This window comes from Microcebus murinus, chromosome 6, assembly GCF_040939455.1.
Source record: "Microcebus murinus isolate Inina chromosome 6, M.murinus_Inina_mat1.0, whole genome shotgun sequence".
Lineage (NCBI taxonomy): Eukaryota > Metazoa > Chordata > Mammalia > Primates > Cheirogaleidae > Microcebus > Microcebus murinus.
The window spans coordinates 107,023,953-107,044,215 of NC_134109.1; the positions used below are offsets into that span (position 1 = coordinate 107,023,953).

At 34.5% G+C, this 20,263-nt stretch overlaps 1 protein-coding gene across 11 annotated transcripts in view; it reads right to left on the reverse strand.

The window, feature by feature from the left end:
• Positions 1 to 20,263, reverse strand: part of MYO9A (myosin IXA) — a 257,752-nt gene that overhangs the window by 133,101 nt on the left and 104,388 nt on the right. For all 11 annotated transcript variants that reach the window (XM_076004523.1, XM_076004524.1, XM_012768294.3 and 8 more), the window contains 3 exons: positions 16,706 to 16,827; positions 10,715 to 10,856; positions 6,449 to 6,644 (listed from right to left, as the gene is read on the reverse strand). In XM_076004523.1, coding sequence (XP_075860638.1) covers positions 6,449 to 6,644; positions 10,715 to 10,856; positions 16,706 to 16,827 — 460 coding nt within the window. The remainder of the gene's footprint in view (positions 1 to 6,448; positions 6,645 to 10,714; positions 10,857 to 16,705; positions 16,828 to 20,263) is intronic.

A 20,263-nucleotide genomic window follows, 5' to 3' on the forward strand; every position in this document is an offset into this window, starting at 1 on the left:
TACTAGACATAAAACTATATCTCATTATTATTTCCATTTGCATTTACCTTATGGTAAACAATATTGAGCACATTTTAGTGTGTTTACTGGCCATTTGCATATCTCCTCGGAGAAATGTCTTTTCAGATCCATTGTCCATTTTTAATTGGTTTATTAGTTTTTTGTTACTGAGTAAAAAGAGTTCTGTATATACTCTAAACACCAGTTATTTATCAGATGCATAATTTATAAATATTTTCTAATATACTGTGGATTATAATTTCACTTTTTTTATAATGACATTTGAAGCACAAAATTTTTTAAATTGATGAAATCCAATTTACCCAATTTTTTCCTTTGGTTGCTTGTTCTTTTGGTTCCACATAGAAGAATCCACTGCCTAATCCAAATTGAGAAGTTTGAGCTCTCCAAATGTGTTCTTACATTTCCAGATCCTTCACCATATCAATTTTAGGACCAGGTTGTTGATTTCTGCACAAAGGCAGCTAAAGTTTTGATAGGGACTGTGCTGAATCTGTAGATCAAGTTGGGGTATACTGCCATCTTAATTATATTAAATCTTCCAATGCATTAAAACAGGATGTCTTTCCATTTATTCAGGTATTCTTTAAGTTTAGACAATGGTGTTTTGTGGTTTTCAGTGTACGAAGTCTTGCAACTCCTTTGTTAAGTTTATTCACAAGTATTTTATTCTTGTTGGTATTCTCGTAAATGGAGCACCAACTTAATTTCATTTTCAGGTTGTTCACTGCTACAGTATAGAAATAAAACTAATTTTTGCATATTAATCTTATGCCCTGCAACCTTGCTGACCTCATTTATTAGCCTTATGGATTTTTGTGGATTCCTTAGGATATTCTATATGTCATGTCAGCTTGTCAGCTGTGGCCAATACTGTTTCTTTCTTTCAAATTTGGATGTCTTTATTTCTTTTACTTGCTGAATTGCCCTGGTCAGCACCTTAAAGACAATGCTGAATAGAAGAGGTGAAAGCAGACATCTTTGCCTTATTCCTGATCTTTCACCATTAAGTATGATGTAAGCTTTGGGTTTTTCATAGTTTCCCTCATCAGGTTGAGAAAGTCCCCTTCCATCTAGTTTTTTCAGTGTTCTTATGAGTGTCAGCTTTTGTCAAATGCTTTTTTCCAGGATCATGTGGTTTTTGTCTTTTGTTCTATTAATATAGTTTATTATATTCACTGATTATTCTAAGTTGAACAAACCAGCATTCTGGGTAAATTCCAATAAGTCATGGTGTATTGACATCTTCTTATCTGTTGCTAGATTCAGTTTGCTAGTATTTTATTGAAGATTTTTATATCTTTATTCAACAGGATATTTGTGATATTATTTTCTTGTGATGTCTTATGTGGTATAGAGTTAACACTGACATAATAGGATGAGATGAAAAGTATTCCCACATATTCTGTTTTTTGGAAAGTCTATGAAAGATTAGTGTTAATCCTTCTTTAAGTACTTGGAAGAATTAATCAGTGAATTCACTGGTCTTTAGCTTTTCCTTGTAGGGAGTTTTTATTATTACTAATTATATTTCTTTCTTTGCTGCAGGCCTATTCAGGTTTTCTATTTCTTCTGGAATTGGTATTTGTTATTTGTATCTATCTTGGAATTTTTCTATTTAAACTAGATTATAATTTTATTGACATATAACTATTCGTAGTATTAAAATCCTTTTTTATTTTCATCACTTCATTACAAACACTACATTCTATTACTGAAATCAGTGATTTGAGTCTATTTCCTGGTAAGTCTAGTTCAAGGTCTGTCAATTTTGTTTATCTTTTCAGAGAACCAACTTTTGGTTTTATTGGTTTTTTTTTACTCTTTACTTCATTTGTTTCCAATCTATTCTTTATTACATCCTTATTTCTGCTTCCTTGGGGTTTAGTTTACTCTTTTGTCTAGATTCTTTAAGATATTTCTTCTTCTTCTTTTTTTTTTTTTGAGTCAGAGTCTCACTCTGTTGCCCAGTCTAAAGTGCTGTGACATCAATCTAGCTCACAGCAACCTCAAACTCCTGGGCTCAAGCGATCCTACTGACTCAGCCTCCTGAGTAGCTGGGACTACAGGCATGCGCCACCATGCCCGGCTAATTTTTTCTATATACTTTTAGTTGGCCAATTAATTTCTTTCTATTTTTAGTAGAGACGAATCTCGTTCTTGCTCAGGCTGGTTTGGAACTCCTGACCTTGAGCGATCCGCCCACCTCAGCCTCTCAGAGTGCTAGGATTACAGGTGTGAGCCACCACACTCGGCCAATATTTCTTCTTTTTTTAATACAGGTATTTAAAGGTCAAATTTCCCCCTAAACATTGCTTTATCTGCATCTCATAAGTTTTGGTGTATTGTTTGTTTTTGCCTTAATTCATCTCAAAGTATTTTCTAATATCCCTTGTGATTTCTTGAATATTGGTTATTTGGAAGTATGTTGTTTAATTTCCACATATTAGGACATTTTTATTCCTCTATTCTTTTATTTCTGCCTTCCATCATATTGAATAGATACTTTCTATACTATTTTGATTATGGTTTAGATATTTTCTTAATCATTAACAAGGTAATTATAATTAACAATTTACAGCAATGTAGACTGGACTAAAAAACAACTTAATTTCAATAGTACATAAAAACATTCCTATATAGCTCAATTCCCTCCTTACTCCTTTATGCTACTATTGTCATATAAACTACATCTTTAAAAACAGCATGGCCAGGCCGGGCGCTGTGGCTCACGCCTGTAATCCTAGCTCTTGGGAGGCCGAGGCGGGCGGATTGCTCAAGGTCAGGAGTTCAAAACCAGCCTGAGCAAGAGCGAGACCCCGTCTCTACTATAAACAGAAAGAAATTAATTGGCCAACTGATATACATATATATAAAAATTAGCCGGGCATAGTGGCACATGCCTGTAGTCCCAGCTACTCGGGAGGCTGAGGCAGAAGGATCACTGGAGCCCAGGAGTTTGAGGTTGCTGTGAGCTAGGCTGACGCCACGGCACTCACTCTAGCCTGGACAACAAAGTGAGACTCTGTCTCAAAAAAAAAAAAAAAAAAAAAAACAGCATGGCCATCAACAAAGAATTAAAATTACTGCTTTATACAATTGTCTTTCAAATCAGATTGGAGGAAAAAAAGAGGTAGAAAGTATAAAAAATACATTTGTACTGCCTTTTTGTAGTTGCCAGTTTTGGTGCTCTCTCTTTCTTCACATATTAAATACATTCAAGTTATTGTCTAGTATGCTTTCATTTCAACCGTAAGAACTCATTTTGGTATTTCTTGTGGGGCAGGTCTGCTAGTAATAAATCACTCAGGATTTATTTAACTGGGAATGTCTTAATTTCACCATCATTCTGAAAGATAGTTATGTTGAATACAGACTTCTTAATTGGCAATCTTTTTTTCTTTACAGCACTTCAAATGTCATCCTAAAACTTTCTAGTCCCAATGGTTTCTGATCATAAATCAACTGTTAATCTTATTGAAAATCCTTTGTACATGATGAATTGCTTTTCTCTTGCCCACTTTCAATATTCTCTGTGTTTGGATAGTTTAATTATGATGTATCTAAGTTTGGATTTGTTTAAATCAACCCTCCTTGAGCCTCCCCGAAGCTCAGTCTACTGAGCTTCTTGGATGTGTAGATTAATTTTCTTTAACCAAATTTAGGAGTTTATGGCCATTATCTCTTTAAATACTGTTTCTGCCCTTGGTATGCTTGATGGTGTCCAACAGATCTTTGAGGCTCTGTTCACTTTTCTTCATTCTTTTTTCTTTCTGTTCTTCAAGCTGGATAATATCAATTGATCTGTCTTCAAGTTCACTGATTCTTTCTTCTGCCTCTCCAAATCTGCTGTTAAATTCCTCTAGTGAATTTTTCACTTCAATAATTGTACTTACTTTCAAATCATATAAGCGGGAAATAAAGAATTATAAAATGTAAAAGACACATTTATACTATCTTTGCAATTTAACTATGCATTAACATAAATATTTAAATACTTATGTAATTTTTATCTCTTTATTGATATTCCATATTTTGCTTTAGTTCCTCAGACATGGTTGTATTTAGGTATTTAAACATATTTAAAATAGCTTAAAGTCTTCAGTAAGTTCAACATCTGGATTTCACAAGGGACAGTTTTTCATGTTTGGGGTTTTTTCTTTTCCACTCTGTACAGGTCATATTTTTTTATTTCTTACTATATCTCATAATTTTGTGTTAAACAAAATGTAATTGTGTTAAAGAATGTAACATGGTAACTCTGGAAATCAGATTCTCCCTCATCTCCAGGGTTTGCTGTTGTCGCTGTTTCTTGTAGTTTTTTTTTTTTTTTTTTTTTTTAATTCCTGAACTAATTCTGTAAACATTATATTGTTTGTCACACATGACCATCACAGTTTCTGCTTAGCTATCTTAGTGGTCAGCTAATGATTGGACAGAGCTATCCTTACATGTCTAAAACCGATTAAGTCTCCCAGGCTTGGTCAAGGGTCAACATATGTGAGTTGAGGCACACCAACACTCGGCTAGGCAGTTTATAACTCTAACCTGGGTGACAGAACAAGATCTTGTCCAAAATTTAAAAAAAAAAGTTTGTCATAATAAATAAGCAAGCACTCTAAAAAAAAAAAAAAAAACTTTCCTTAAAGCTTTTAATAAAGATAACCCCTTAAAAATCATTTTTAAAAGGCAAAGCAGCCAGGCATGGTGGCTCAAACCAGCATGAGTGAGACCCCGTCTCTACCAAAAATAGAAAGAAATTAATTGATCAACTAAAAATATATATACAAAAAATTAGCCAGGCATGGTGGCGCATGCATGTAGTCCCAGCTACTCGGGAGGCTGAGGCAGTAGGATCGCTTGAGCCCAGGAGATGGAGGTTGCTGTGAGCTAGGCTGATGCCACAGCACTCACTCTAGCCTGGGCAGCAAAGCGAGACTTTGTCACCAAAAAAAAGAAAAAAAAAAAAGGCAAAGCAGGTTTGAGATAGTCCTTTTATTTCTCCAATAAACTATAATTCTCCCTATCTACAAAGACCAATTCACATACATTACAATCTAAAAACAGAAACTAAGTTCAATTATTTTGTCTTTCATTTTAGAAATATAATCTTCCAAATATATTTATTCATTTCAAATATTTTAAAAGTTGGATTTAAAGTTTTACTGCTAATATATATCCTAAAAAGCCACATAAGTCAGTCTGGGAGTCCTGAAAGCACAGGTGAAGTCCTTCACACGTCTACTGCAGGGCATAAATCTCAACTGCATATTTATATCAGAAAATCCTCACTATCCAGCAACAGCCAACCCAGGACTAGAGCTACAGCAAACAACAGTATGGTTTCCAGCAGGCCAAAAGTGCTTATGAGGTTGCCTTTCCATAGGATGTGAGATGAGAGATTTTATGATTTAAGGCAGCGGCACATAGAAAAAGTATCCTGCTTTATCCATTTCTTTTTTTTTTTTTTTTTTTTTTTTTTCCTGAGACAGAGTCTCACTCTGTTGCCCAGATTAGAGTGCCATGGCGTCACATCAGCCTGGCTCACAGCAACCTCAAACTCCTGGGCTCAGCAATCTTTCTGCCTCAGCCTCCTGAGTAGCTGGGACTACAGGCATATGCCACCATGCCCGGCTAATTTTTTCTCCATATATTTTTAGTTGGCCAATTAATTTCTTTCTATTTTAGTAGAGACAGGGTCTCACTCTTGCTCTGGCTGGTTTCGAACTCCTGACCTTGATCGAGCTTCCTGCCTCGGCCTCCCAGAATGCTAGGATTCCATTTCTAAATTTCAAAGTAAAATCCAATTAATTGAGTTAAGGGTAAGAGGAAAAGAAATGAACATTTTATAAACAGATGTTTTACATATATTATCTGACTTTATCCTCATAATGTATTAACTCTCTTTTATGGAAAGAAAAACTGCGCATAGTCACAAAATTAGTCAAAAGAAGAGATGACACTGGAGTAATTACAGAAGTAGGAATCTTTCCACTATATTATACTACCTCCATCCCAATTTTTATTTCTTCTAATTTATACTTTCACATTAAATTATGTTTCACTTGTAGTAAAAAGTATGGCATAGGAAGAAACAGAGAAAAGTATCAAGATTAAATTCTAAATCATTAAATGATCATATGAATTCAATTTTGTTCAAGAATATACTGATGACTTACTAACTGCCTACTAAATACCTAGTGTTTTACACTCATTATTCCTATCAGTATTTATTAATAAAAATGTACCAACACATAGTTATACATATATAACATATGCACATTTAATCACTCATTAGATCTGAAACATGATGCTAGGGTATGGTAAGAAAACAGAACAAAATAAAAATTATCATTATGACTCTACTTCTTGTGAGGTAGTAGAGAAATATAAAGTAAAAGAAGAAGGTAGAGTAACTATAGCTTACCAGTTTTTCTGTGAATGTGTCTTTTCCCGGCCTCCCTGAAAGCAACCATAGCTCTGAAAAAAGCTCGGAGAACTGCCCATCGGAAAACAGCTACAGGATCAATTCCAATCATCCCAGAGATAAATGCATTCTTGCTACTTCTCAGAAGAGCTACAATGTCTGGGCGCATATGATCTGTATTTTTTTCCCGGAAATCCTACATGGAAAAAGTACTGTGTTATTTTTGAAACAAAAATTATTAAAATCAAGATGATGGGTGACATATTTGAACAGTGGTTGAAGAAAGATAACAGAAGTGATTTTTGTTCTGGGTAGTTAATTGGACCAGATATGTTCTATAAAGTCTCAACCAATCCTAAAACTATTAAATTCTATAATACATGTAAATTATAATAAATACTCTATAATTTTACTGTAGCATGTTAAACACTGGTCAGGGACAGCCTCTCCAAAGGGGTATCCCATAAAATGATAAGAGAGCTGAATAATAAAAAGGAGTCAGACATGAGAAAACTGGGAAGAACATTCTAAGCAAAGAGAACACCTAGGTGGTGATGAGTTGGACGAGTTAGGAGAAAAGCAATAAAACCAGGGGCAAGGGTGAGAGTGGTAGAAGATTAGGTAAATAAATAGGCTATTTAGGCTCTTTACGCCTGAGTTAAGAGTTTGGGTTTTATTCAAGTGTAAAGGAAAGCCCTGGAAGAGTAATGTCATGAGCCAATTGATGTTTTATATGAATAGCATTGGCTGCTGCATAGGAAATGAATTATACAGAGAAAGAATGAAAACAACGAGACTAAATATTATAATAAACCATATAAGAGCTGACAGTGACTTGGACTAGATTGGTGGTAATAGTAGAAACAAAATAGTTATCATATTTGGAACATGTTTTGGAGGTAAAGGCAAAAAACTTGCTGATGGATGAGGGTGTAGTAAGAGAATTAGGAAATTAGGTTAACATATTTTGAGGCTGAGTAACTAAGTGAATGGCAATGTCATATACTGATATAGAGGAGACTAGAGAAAAGGTTTGGGGATAGAAAATGAGAATCAAGAGATCTGTTTTATCCAAGTGAAGTTTGGAACAATGAGGATAATAATAACAGTAGATAACATTTATTGAAAGGTTACTATGTACCTGCGACTCTTCTAAGCATTTTACATGTATGGTCTCATTTAATCCCCCAACAATCCTTTGAGATAGATCTTATTATTTCCATTTTATAGATTTATAGATGAGGAAACTGAGGTGGAGAGAGGAGAATAATCCTGGCCCCTTATCACACAGTAAGTAGAAGAGCAGGGGTCCAAACACAGCCACCGATAACAACTACACTATGTCTACATATAGACATCATGCAGGCAGATGGATATGTAAGTCTGGAGTTCCTAGGGAGATTTCATAAAATACATTTGGATATTACCAGCATACAAATTTTTAAAACTGAATAAGAATAAGTAGTACTGTAAATAGGCAGGGATAACCATCTGCCGAAGAATAGGGGTTGGAGGAGATGAAACACAAGAAAATGGGTTAGAATGTACCACAGAAAAATGGAGAGGACAAGAATCCTACATCCTAGGTACAAAGGCCCAAAATGATTTGCGTGGGCTAGGCACCAACTATAATCTTACAAATATATTCACACCAAATGTAAGGATTAAAAATTTGGTGAGTAAATCACTCCAAGTTGGTACAGTTTCATAGAGAACCTCTAACTCAGAATTATATGAGGAACATAACTAGTATGTCATCTATCATCGTGTACATAAGTCAGCTTGGACCCAGCCTATTATCTTTAGAGTTTTCCCTTCCTAATTCTGCTTTGTTCTCCTGAGAACAGGATTTAAAGAGGAAACAAGGCAGAAATCTTCATGGGGGTCACGGCTGGGAGGGTGTGAGGGGAGACCTCTAATTCCTTTCAGTGTGATTTGCTGTTCTTTTCCTAGTTTCTTGAGATAGAAGCTTAGGTAACCACTTTTCAACTTTTCTTCCTTTCTAATATATGCATCTAAAGTTATGAATTTCCCTGTAATCCTTATTTTAACTACATCCTAAAATTTTGATATGCTATATTTTTGTTAATGTTCAGTATAAAATATAATTTTAATGAATTATAATTATAATAAGCAATTTATATTATGACTTCTCTTTTGACTCACTGGTTACTCAGAAGAGGTTTTCTTAATTTCTAAATACTCAATGATTATCTAGTTATCTTTATGATATGCCAATTAGGTCAGTTGTTTAATAGTGCTGTTTTTATTTTGTGTCTGCTTGTTACTAAAGAGGTGTGTTAAAATCTACAACTATGAAGATAGACTTGTCTAGGTCTTCTTTTGCTTTCCTTTTACATTACATTATTTTGAATCAAAGTCACTGGATACATAGAACTTTTGATGATTATGTCTTCCTGTTGATCTGGCCCCTTTTATCATTATGAAATGTCCCTTTTTATCTCTAATAAATATTTTCTGGCTTTAAAATCTACTTTCTCCAACAATAATATAATTACGCCAGCTTTTATCCTTTCCCCATGCTTTTACTTTCAATCTGTCTGATAATGAGGATAAATACCACAGACACAAGTGTATATATTACATGGTTCGATTTATATAAAATTGAATAAGTAAAATTGAGGATGACAAAAGATAGGATATTGGTTACCTCTGAGGAGAGACTGTGCTGGGAGGAACATAAAAACTCTGAACACTTTAGATTTGTGCACTTTATACACCTCACAACATACTCAAGTTTTTTATAACTCAATTTTTTGTTTGTTTTACTTTTTAAACTGTAGTTTTAATTTTTGTTCTAAAATCCATTCTTTCCTGTCTTTTCTATCTCAAGACCTGGTGCCTCCAATTTACCCATCAGCTCTAGGTAGAAGTCACTTACTCATTGTCAATAAACTCTGAGGATGGTACCTCCAAAATATCTCATAATCACCTAGATCTCCCCAATATCGACTAATTTTCAATTAGAAAAAAAAGGCTACTTAGTTGATCTTTCAGATTCTACTCTCACCCACTGCCATCCCTTTTCCTCAAAATAATCAAGGCCATCTTTTAAAAAACACAAGTCACATCCTCTGCTTAAGTCTTTTCATACTGCCCCATAGTAATTTCAACAAAAACAGAACTCCTTTGACTTGGCCCAGAAGCCCTGAAAAATTAGCCTGCTGTTCACTCTCTAAATTCCTTTTGCATCACTATCTCCTTTGCTCATTATAATATAGTAACACTAACCTGTTTTCAATGATTTCAACATATCAAACTCTTTCTTATCTCATGGTCTATAATATTCATCATCCCAACTCCTCACCAACATAACATTTATTTCAGGTCACCTCTCAACATTTAAATTTCTTAGGTATTCGAGGATCCACAAATTCAAAATCCATTATTTCATTACTTTCTCTCATAGAACCCATTCACTTATTTATGGCACATAGTCCATTTATCGATATATTGTATATAGATGCACACACATATATGTACATCTATATGCGTGTGTGTGTATATGTGTGTAGATAGAAATGGTCAGGAACATATCTTTCTAGTTTGTCATCAGTCCAAACACCAAGCACAAAGTCTGAGATATGGTCTGTGTACAATAAATATTTCTTGAATAAATAAATCAGCTAATGGATTAATAAATGATCTTAAGACACTCACCTCAAGACCCAGGAGAAAACATATTCCTCCACTATTCTCCATATTGTCACGGCCTTGCCTGGGAAATTAAGGGCCTCAAATAGTAGGCTTAAACATCAAATGGTTAAAGACTAATAGATTCACCAATAACCAAGAAATGGACAAAATAATGAATATCCCCTCCATAAGAGTTAGGAGTTTCAATACATTCATTAAAAATGCAAGCTCACAAATACTTAATGGTGCATGAAGACTCTGTCAGGACTTACAGGTATATAGAGAAGGGAAAAATTCAATAAATTAAGTAGATGAACAAAGTGAGTTTCAGACATACAGATGCTGTCTATTCTTTGAGATCTAAAAAGGTTATAAGAATGAACTGACAAGATCAGGTTTATCCGCAGGCAGAAACCAACAGAAATATTGCCTTACATAAGACACTAACATATTGAAAAGCAGAATCTGAATTTTAGAAGTATCTTTATAAAATGTCTCCATTACTGACAAAAAACCTCCACAAATTACGAGCATAGTGCGCCAGAGATAGTGACACAATCAAGAATGCACTTGTGCCCTAAAAGCATAGCCAGTGAGAAATTTACTGACCTTTACCCCATATTTTACTTTTCCAGCATAATGTTTTATGATGAAAGCAGGTTCCATCACAGCTGGAAATTCGATGTAAGAATTCTCTTCATGTTGATGCTTAAATTTGTCTAGCAATGTTTGATTTGTAGCCTGTGGAAAGCTGAATTTAAAAAAGAAAAAAATACTAAATAAAAATGTAGTAGTTAATACAGTCCTTTTTAAGTACATTGTAATTACATTGGCATCTAGTATATTTATTTAGCAGTTTACAGTTTTTACCTATATTACCTGATTCTATATTAATCTGATTCTTATAACAAGCTAAAAAGTGAGTATACTATGTATTAGTGTTCCTATTTTATAGGTGAGGGATCAAAACTTGCAATGTGCCCAGATTCACACTTTGCAAGTATGAATAAAGAAATTAACTCAAATTATTACATAGTTAGCTTAATTTGCATTGTTTTGCCCTACTGTAAAACCCAAAGGAAAATAAAACCCAAATCATATGTTCTTTGGGGCCAAGAACTTCCAAAAAAGGAAAAATCTCTCAATTTTCATAAGTCCTTAAAATCCATAGACATTATCTGGTTTCCTATTTCTTCATGCATAAACAAGTAGCAGTTTTCTTACCTACACCAATTACCACATATTTCTATATCTATATTATTTCAAATATATATCAGTGAGTTTATACCCATTGATTGTACTGGTTGAGCATTTCATATCCAGAAATCATACAGGCAGTATTAAGTATTAATTGCATAACAGGAAATATAGAATTTCAGAAGAGAAAAAAATCATTACTGATTGAGAATGAAAAAGCTCAGAAGACATAGGAAGAAATAATGGGCTAGATGTTAAAGGTTGGGTAGGACTTTCATATAGAGGAAATATCACTGACAGAAAAAGGATATATTCCAGAAAATAGCTTCATTTAACAGTAACTGAAATAATGAGAAATAATGTGATGTGAGGTTGTGAAGATGACTAATACAAATGTGAGGTTTAATGATGATTCCAAAATTACAGCCAAAATGGTTAATCACATAGTATGCATTGGAATAAGGAAAGAGAATGGTCTTTGACACCAGACAGTCATAGTTTGGAGTATCAGTTGAGAACTGGTCTTCTAATCTATAAAAATGAGTACAGTACTAGGTATCATAGTGCTTGTAGAACTAAATAACACTAGTCAAAACATCTAATACTAGCTGGCATCCTATAGGGATTACATAAATGTTACCAACTTATGTTGCAAATACTGCCATTTTCCTAGTCAAGTTGGCCTGCTTTATCTTTCAAGTATTATCACGTCCTCAAAACACTTCCACTACCTAGCTCACTCTAAAATCCAAAAGCCATTCTAGAATGGATTACAATTCTTATGATTTCAAACACAGACTTCAGTAGCAGTCTCTGTAACAGTCTCACCATTTCTAATCTTACTTTCTTTTAAGTTACCAAAGCATATAATAATATTAATTTTCCTACAATAGTGCTTTAATCATGTGCCTCCTCTACTCAGAAACTTTATAGAACACCAAGGCAAAGAGACTGACTTCAAGCTTCTAAGCCTAGGCCAATCAGACCTCTACAAACTTGTATCTCAGTACTACACAACAGAATGTTTCGCTTTGGATAGGATGCTCACCTCACTGTCTCTAAGTAGTAGTTTATTTGCCTTCTAATCCTCTGAGTAATTGAAAAGTTTATGATATATTTTTCTCCTACTTTTAAACGGAGAACAGAAATTTTCAAAGGAAGAAGGACTGATGTAAGAACAGTCTTTACTCAAAACTAGGAAAGATGGAAAAAAGAAAGCTCTCTACAGATCCTATATATTTGACAGATATTTATGGACACCTATTATATTATCAGGCAAAAGAACATGAAACAGAGGCAAATGATACATCATTGCTCATTTTAAAGTTCTTAATCTAGTGTTTCTCACCTCTGAAACTTTCAAAACTACCAATGCCTGGACCCTACCTTGCAATTCTGATTTAATTTATCAGGGTGATGACTTAGCAGCAGTGCTATTTACAAATTCCCAAGGTAATTCTTATGAGCAGGCAAGAGTCACATAATGCTGCCCTAAATAAATGCTCTAATCTTCAGTCTTCGTTAAAATGAAAATTCTGATTCAACAGATCTGGGGTGGAAGTCTGAGACGCCACATTTCTTTTTTTTCTTTTTTTTTTTTTTTTCACATTTCTAATAAACTTCAAGGTGGCCCACCACTGCTATCAGCAGATCATACTTTGAGTACTATGGGAAAGATTGATTATACTTGTAACATCCTATTCATATGTAACGTTGAGACTTTGCTTACACTATTCCCCCTTCCTCTTCCACACAGCATCCTACAGAATCTAGCTTAAGTAATTTGCCCAACATCCTACAGACAGTAAGTGGCAAGGATAAGCTTAACCTCTTCAGAACAGCGCATCCTACAGAATCTAGCTTAAGTAATTTGCCCAACATCCTACAGACAGTAAGTGGCAAGGATAAGCTTAACCTCTTCAGAACGGCGCTCACCGGCCGTGAAACCTTCACACAGCCAGCACTCATAGTCTGCACAATAGTTTGTGCTGTGCATTGATGACAAATCCGTTTTGCTCTTGTGTGGTGAGGAAAGCTTTAAAGCACTGAAAGCTTGTTTTACTTTACAGGCAGCTTTACTTGTAATGAAATCAGAATAGGTAACATATATGTTTTTATTACGTTATTTTTAAATGTTCACAATTTTATTTTGATAAATGGAAAATTAGAAAAGTCAAGTTTTGTTATTAACGTTAAAGTCGATGCTCGGCTATGCGTCATCATATCACAGCTGTTAGCTAAAGTCGATGCTGGGCTGTGCGCATTCATCTACGGCTGTCAACTATAAGTCAACGCTGGGCTGTGCGCATTCATCTGTGGCTATCAACTATAGTTAACACTCGTACTGAAATTAATGAAGGCTTCTGACTCTAAACACACACACCTGGAACACTATGAACACCCTGCATAAAATAGGAATACCACTAAGCATATATTTCATGTTATATATTCCCTACAGAACAAAGTTTTTTTAAAGAAAAAATATTCATGCTAAATTGAGTCCTCAAATAACCATGTCTAAATGTAACTAATTTATTTTCAATCCCTCTTTACAGGTAAATGGCAGAGGAAAAATATTTCATGCCTTTGCATCTTCTGAGATGTTAAAGCATAGAGACTGAAGGAGTTCAGGACATAACACCCTAAAATATGCATCTTTGACATATTATTTTGAGCTAAAGGTGCATGAGAAATAGTAGATGCAGGAAGGGCTTCTGTCCTCCTCTTTTCTACCTAAAAACAGGCCATAAAATTCCCCATGAGAAAGATGCCTTCCCTGTACTGGGAAGAAAAGAACATTTTTATCCCCACAGATTGGAAATCAACACTGATATGGATCTATACAAACTAACTTACTAAAATAACCTTTACTTTCAACTAGTTTTTCTCAAAATTATCATAGTTACTTATATTCCACTAGTTTTTCTCAAAATTATCATCTTATCTTCCACTAGTTTTTCTCAATATTATCATAGTTACTTCCCCACAATTTATTTCCCATACATACACCAAACCTCTTTGTCTTGTCATTTCTCCATAAATTTATCATTTGTCTAAAAGGAATATAAGTTTTCCACTCTGGTTACTTCATCAGGTCTTCATTTTCAAGTGAACATGTTCACTTGAACATGTTTCAAGTTTACATGTACATTCTCATGTACATGTAAAATTCTAATAAAACTTATATGCTTTTGCCTGTTAATGTGTCTTACGTCAGTTTAATTCTTAACTCCTGGAGACCCTAAAAGGGATGAGAAAAAATTTTCCCCTATATGGCAATGATGGTCCGTTAACAAAGAGAGGTAGTAACTATAGGACTGACTTATAAAGTGAGGAATATTACAGCTTATTAGAGACTTTTATAGAGAACTGAATATAGAAACATAACTGAAGGGATGAATGATTAAAAAGTTACTCAGTCCAGTCTCCTACCAACAACAATGCCCTGACAAATGATACAAAATAATTATTATAATAGAGAACTGTATTGATTTTTGAAGCAATTGCTAATCAGCTCTAATGTTCTTCCTTTTATTGAGCTAAAATATGTCTCCCTGAAATTACAGGGCTTAACCCCATAAGCCTTTGCATTAATAGCAAAGAGGTAACTTTCTCTTCACAAGGCTATATCTACATAAGGTAGCAAATGGCAAGGAAAATATAGTCTTTGTATAATTAGATGCGCATTCAATGAAATTTGCCTAAGAATGACAGGATAGAGATGAATCCCTTGTGCTATTCATGTTTTAGTTATATATCCACTAACTCAATTGCTGTTTACAAACACCTTAAGATATATTGCAAATAATATCATCATTTATCATCATTTCCTTTTTGTACAGAAAACTGAGGACAAAGGATATTAAGAGATTGGCCAAGGATAGTTAATTGAGACAGGATAAAAACCCTGGACTTCTGACTCTAACACCTACGTATTACAGGGAAGCAAATAAAACAATTCTTCAAAGCACAAGCTTATTTATCAGAAATACTTAGAGGGTTTGAATCTCAAGCCCACTACCTATATGATCTTTTCCTTAAATTTGCTTAGATTTTTGCTAGCATAAAATGCTTCAAACAAAAAGAACTGCATGTCATTTCATTATCAACCATGATGGTTCTCAACACTGAATATCAAAATCACCTGTGAAGCTATTCTCAAAAAAAGACAAACTAGAAGTAAGGTATACAGAGTTAAGAACCACTAACCTTAACATTTTATAAGAGATAATATATTTTTTAGGGCAGGAGTCCTTAAACTTTTTAAACAGGGGGCCAGTTCACTGTCCCTCAGACCGTTGGAGAGTACACACTGTGGGCCTGGGATGAGTTGGCTGCTACACAGGACAGGCAGCAGGGGCAAAAACACCTAGAGGGCCGGATAAATATGCTAGGCGGCCTGCATGTGGCCCGCGGGCCATAGTTTGAGGACGCCTGTTTTAGGGCATATAGCGTAATATGATAAACTCTGCCAAACTCCAGACAAAAAAAGTATTTTTTGTGTTAGCTGTATCTTAATTCATTTCATGGGAATAGACTAGTGATAAAGTTAGTTACATGATACTAGACTTAATTGTTAGCAGTCTTTCTGCTATATTTTTCATTCTGCCATCTTATCTTGTGTATGTATGTAGCAATTCTGTGTTTATGGCATATTAATAGGGTGATATACAAATTATCATATAAAACAGGTTATTTCTGAGAGTAAAAGATTTACTTTTAATGACTAAACTGGACAGCAGACATAAACTCTAGATTGTTCCACAAAAATCTGATATACAGTCATCTACCTGTGATAGTAAATCCCCAATATTTTCTATCCTAATTTAATGAGTATAATATTAAACTAGGATTCAGTTAAACTAATTCAATTTCTAAATTTTTTTATCAAAGAGTCATAAAAAAAAACAATCTCCTCATTTCAGTTTCTCCAATTCTAGATTAGCCAATTCTTAGGATAATTTAACTCTAAATAATATCTTATACACTGCTGTGACTATTCTGGAGGATGTTAAATGAAGCATTATTTCTGAAGCTTATGTTTAATTTTGGTATACATTGCCACTTACCCTTGTACAGTCAAGGCAGACATAACTAATCTATCATGATATTCTTTTCTGCTAAACATGAAAACTGCAATCATATCTCATATAAACTCAATGCAAGAAGAAAAGAACATGTACCCTAATAATAAATATATATCAACAAATTTAACATCAAAGTTTAAGGGAAAAAATGAGTTCAAATAGTGAAGTCCATCCTATTTACCTAGAAACACATTTTAAAAATTACACACAAGGAACCCTACGGCTCTTTATTTGATAATGTAATAACAAAGTTTAAACTTAAAAGAGATGAGGAGCCCAAATGGCCAATAATAAAATTGAAAACAATCATACTCACTTGCTTTCTTCATCCAAAAGATGGAGCAGTCCTGTCGGTTTTTTGCTAATAAGATTTATGCAACAGGTATTATCAATGTAATCTATGTTATGCCAGCTAATACCTTCAGTTCTATATTCCTCCTAGGAAAGCCAAATATAAAAATAATAATTTATTCATCTTGCAGAAAATAATAGGCATATGATAATACAGACTAAAAAAGCTTCTGCCATGCTTAAAAGAAAAAGTCTTTTTTTTACCATTATACAATAAAAGGCTGTATAACTTCAGTTGTACAAATCTTGATACAATGTATATAAATGTATAAATTGACTTCTTTAAAAAGTACATGCAACTAAATTTTTTGGTTAGAATTCTACATCTGACACCACTCTAATCAAAATTGGGGCTGGATTTGTTTTAACCACACTGTCTGTCTGATAACTCTACTAAGGAAAAATATACTATGAAGAAACCTAATCTCTCCCACATGACTCTAAGCCATGAAAAAGGCCTATATTTGTAGGATCATCAACAATGAATTTAATGAAACAATTTCTGGGAAAAGTGGGCAGTGACAAGTGATATAATTCATATGGAATTCATATACATTTAACTTCCACAAAATAAAATCCTTAGAACATTTTTTTAAAAAGAAAAGCTTTCAAATTCCAAGGTTAAAAAACTCAAAACTCAGGTCTTGAGCAACTATGTACAACACTCTTATGATGCGCCCATTTTTTTTTTTGCACCCATTGTTTTTCTTACTCTTTTTTATACTTCGAAATAGTCTTTTATTCATCCCTTTGATGCTTTTACTTTTCAGATTTTTTTTACAGAGATGCACCTGAGAATGTAAAAGAGATACATTTCTATACTGCAATGATATTTAGGTCCTAGGTAAGATAATGTTTATCTAACAGTTTTAGCCTTCACTGATAATATTTGCACAAATAAATTAATAATCTGCAAATATGGTGGTTTTGCACAACAGTGATTTTGTAATTCTACCATTCCTAGTATATTTCTTATTGTCCTGTAAAGAAGAATGGACCCTACAATAAACTACAGTTACTCAAATTAGGAGAGGTAAATTCTTAATTCTTTCCTTTTAATTAACAATTTCACAAGAAATCATTATATAAAGGTCATCCACAGACAGCAGTAAGAAAGGATCCTCCTACCCCCTTCCCCAGCTCTTCTTTTTTGCAGCATGGATAATAAGTATCCCAGATAGCATGAGCATAATGATTTTTGCAGCCTTTACTAGAAATCCAAAAGTTCTCTTCATCCCCTCTTCTCAATGACCACCCCAAACCCTCTTGCCCAAAGCTTCTAATACAATTGGTAAGATTCATTTGTTTATAAATATGATCTAAACAGAGTCACATACATATCCTTTTTGTCTTTTTGATTTTTATTCAACTAATGTTTCAGAGACACATCCATTTTGCTGGACACACCTGTAGTTCATTGATTTTAACAGCTACAGGATAGACATTGTGAAACAACACACTCATTTATATATCTTCTATGCCTGTTTCTCAATGTAACAGCAAAGTTGAGACCACATGGCCCAATAAATCTAAAAGACTTTTCTTGCCCTTTACAGAAAAATGCCAAACGCTGCTACAAAGCATTAATTCTAAACTTTAATGTTCAACAGAATCACATGACTTGCTTGTTAAAATACAGACTGTTAGGCCCCATTCCCAGAATTTCTGTACAAGTAGATACAAAGTACTTAGAACTTTCATTTCTAAAAAGTTCCCAGGTAATGCTAATATTACTAGTAAGGAGAAGGAAGAAACACTTTGAGAATCACTGCTATAGAGTATTCCATTATATTTATATACAATAACTTTATTCACCCATCCTACTATTGACAAACATTGCACTTATTTCCAATTTTTGATAATATGTATAAGATAATAATGCCATTTCTGCACAAGACTTTTGGGTGTGAATTTATATATATTTTGAGAGTGAAAACACAGGATTATAAACTACATATGTTTAACCACAGTGGACAGTGCCAAACAGCTTTCTGAAGTGGCTGTACCCATTTGTACACACCATCAGTGTGTGGTAGTTTCCTTATCAAAGTATCTCTCCCATACTTGTATTATCAGCTTTTTCCATTTTAGTCATTCTGGTGAATGCCTAAGGGTATTTCTTTATGGTTTTAATTTTAATTTCCCTAATGAATAATAAGAAGAAAACACTTTCCCATGTTTACAGTCTATTTGGATGTCCCTTTTTTTTTTTTTTTGAGACAGAGTCTCACTTTGTTGCCCAGGCTAGAGTGAGTGCCGTGGTGTCAGCCTAACTCACAGCAACCTCAGACTTCTGGGCTCAAGCGATCCTCCTGCCTCAGCCTACCAGTAGCTGGGACTACAGGCATGTGCCACCATGCCCGGCTAATTTTTTCTACATATATATTAGTTGGCCAATTAATTTCTTTCTATTTATAGTAGAGATGAGATCTCGCTCTTGCTCAGGCTGGTTTCGAACTCCTGACCTTGAGCAATCTGCCCGCCTCGGCCTCCCAGAGTGCTAGGATTACAGGCGTGAGCCACCGCGCCCGGCCTGGATGTCCCTTTTTGTAATATGCCTACGTTCATGATAAAAACTCTTAGCAAACATCCTTGCCTTTGGCTTGCATTGTTCTTTATAGAAAGGTTTTTAATTACATATTCAATTTCTTTTTTTTTGTTGAGACAATGTCAACCTAGCTCACAGCAACCTCAAACTCCTGGGCTCAGCCTCCTGAGTAGCTGGAACTACAGGCATGCGCCACCATGCCCAGCTAATTTTTTCTCTATATATTTTTATCTGTCCAACTAATTTCTTTCTATTTTTTAGTAGAGACGGGGTCTCGCTCTTCCTCAGGCTGGTCTCGAACTGAGCTCAAACAATCCGCCCGCCTCAGCCTCCCAGAGTCCTAGGATTACAGGCATGAGCCACCACGACCAACCTGACAGTTTTAATACATAACATATTCAATACATTCAATATATTTTGTAATTTGTTCAACTTATAGGTTATTCAAAGCACATTTCTTAATTTTAATCATATAGATATTTTCCAATTACCTTTTAGTTACTGGTTTCTGATGTAATTTCATTATGGCATTAAAATCTGTATAATTTTATTCCTTGGAAATTTGACCCTTATTTTATGGCCCAGTATATGAACATATTTTTTAAATATTCCATGTGAATTTGAAAAATATGTACATTCTGCAGCTGTTGGTACAGTATTCTACAGTATGGCAATTATATATTTCCTTTAAAAATCTTCTATATCAGCCGGGCATGGTGGCTCACGCCTGTAATCCTAGAACTCTGGGAGGCCGAGGCGGGAGGATTGCTTGAGGTCAGGAGTTCGAAACCAGCCTGAGCAAGAGCGAGACCCAGTCTCTACTATAAATAGAACGAAATTAATTGGCCAACTAATATATATAGAAAAAATTAGCTAGGTATGGTGGCTCATGCCTGTAGTCCCAGCTACTTGGGAGGCTGAAGCAGTAGGATTGCTTGAGCCCAGGAGTTTGAGGTTGCTGTGAGCTAGGCTGAC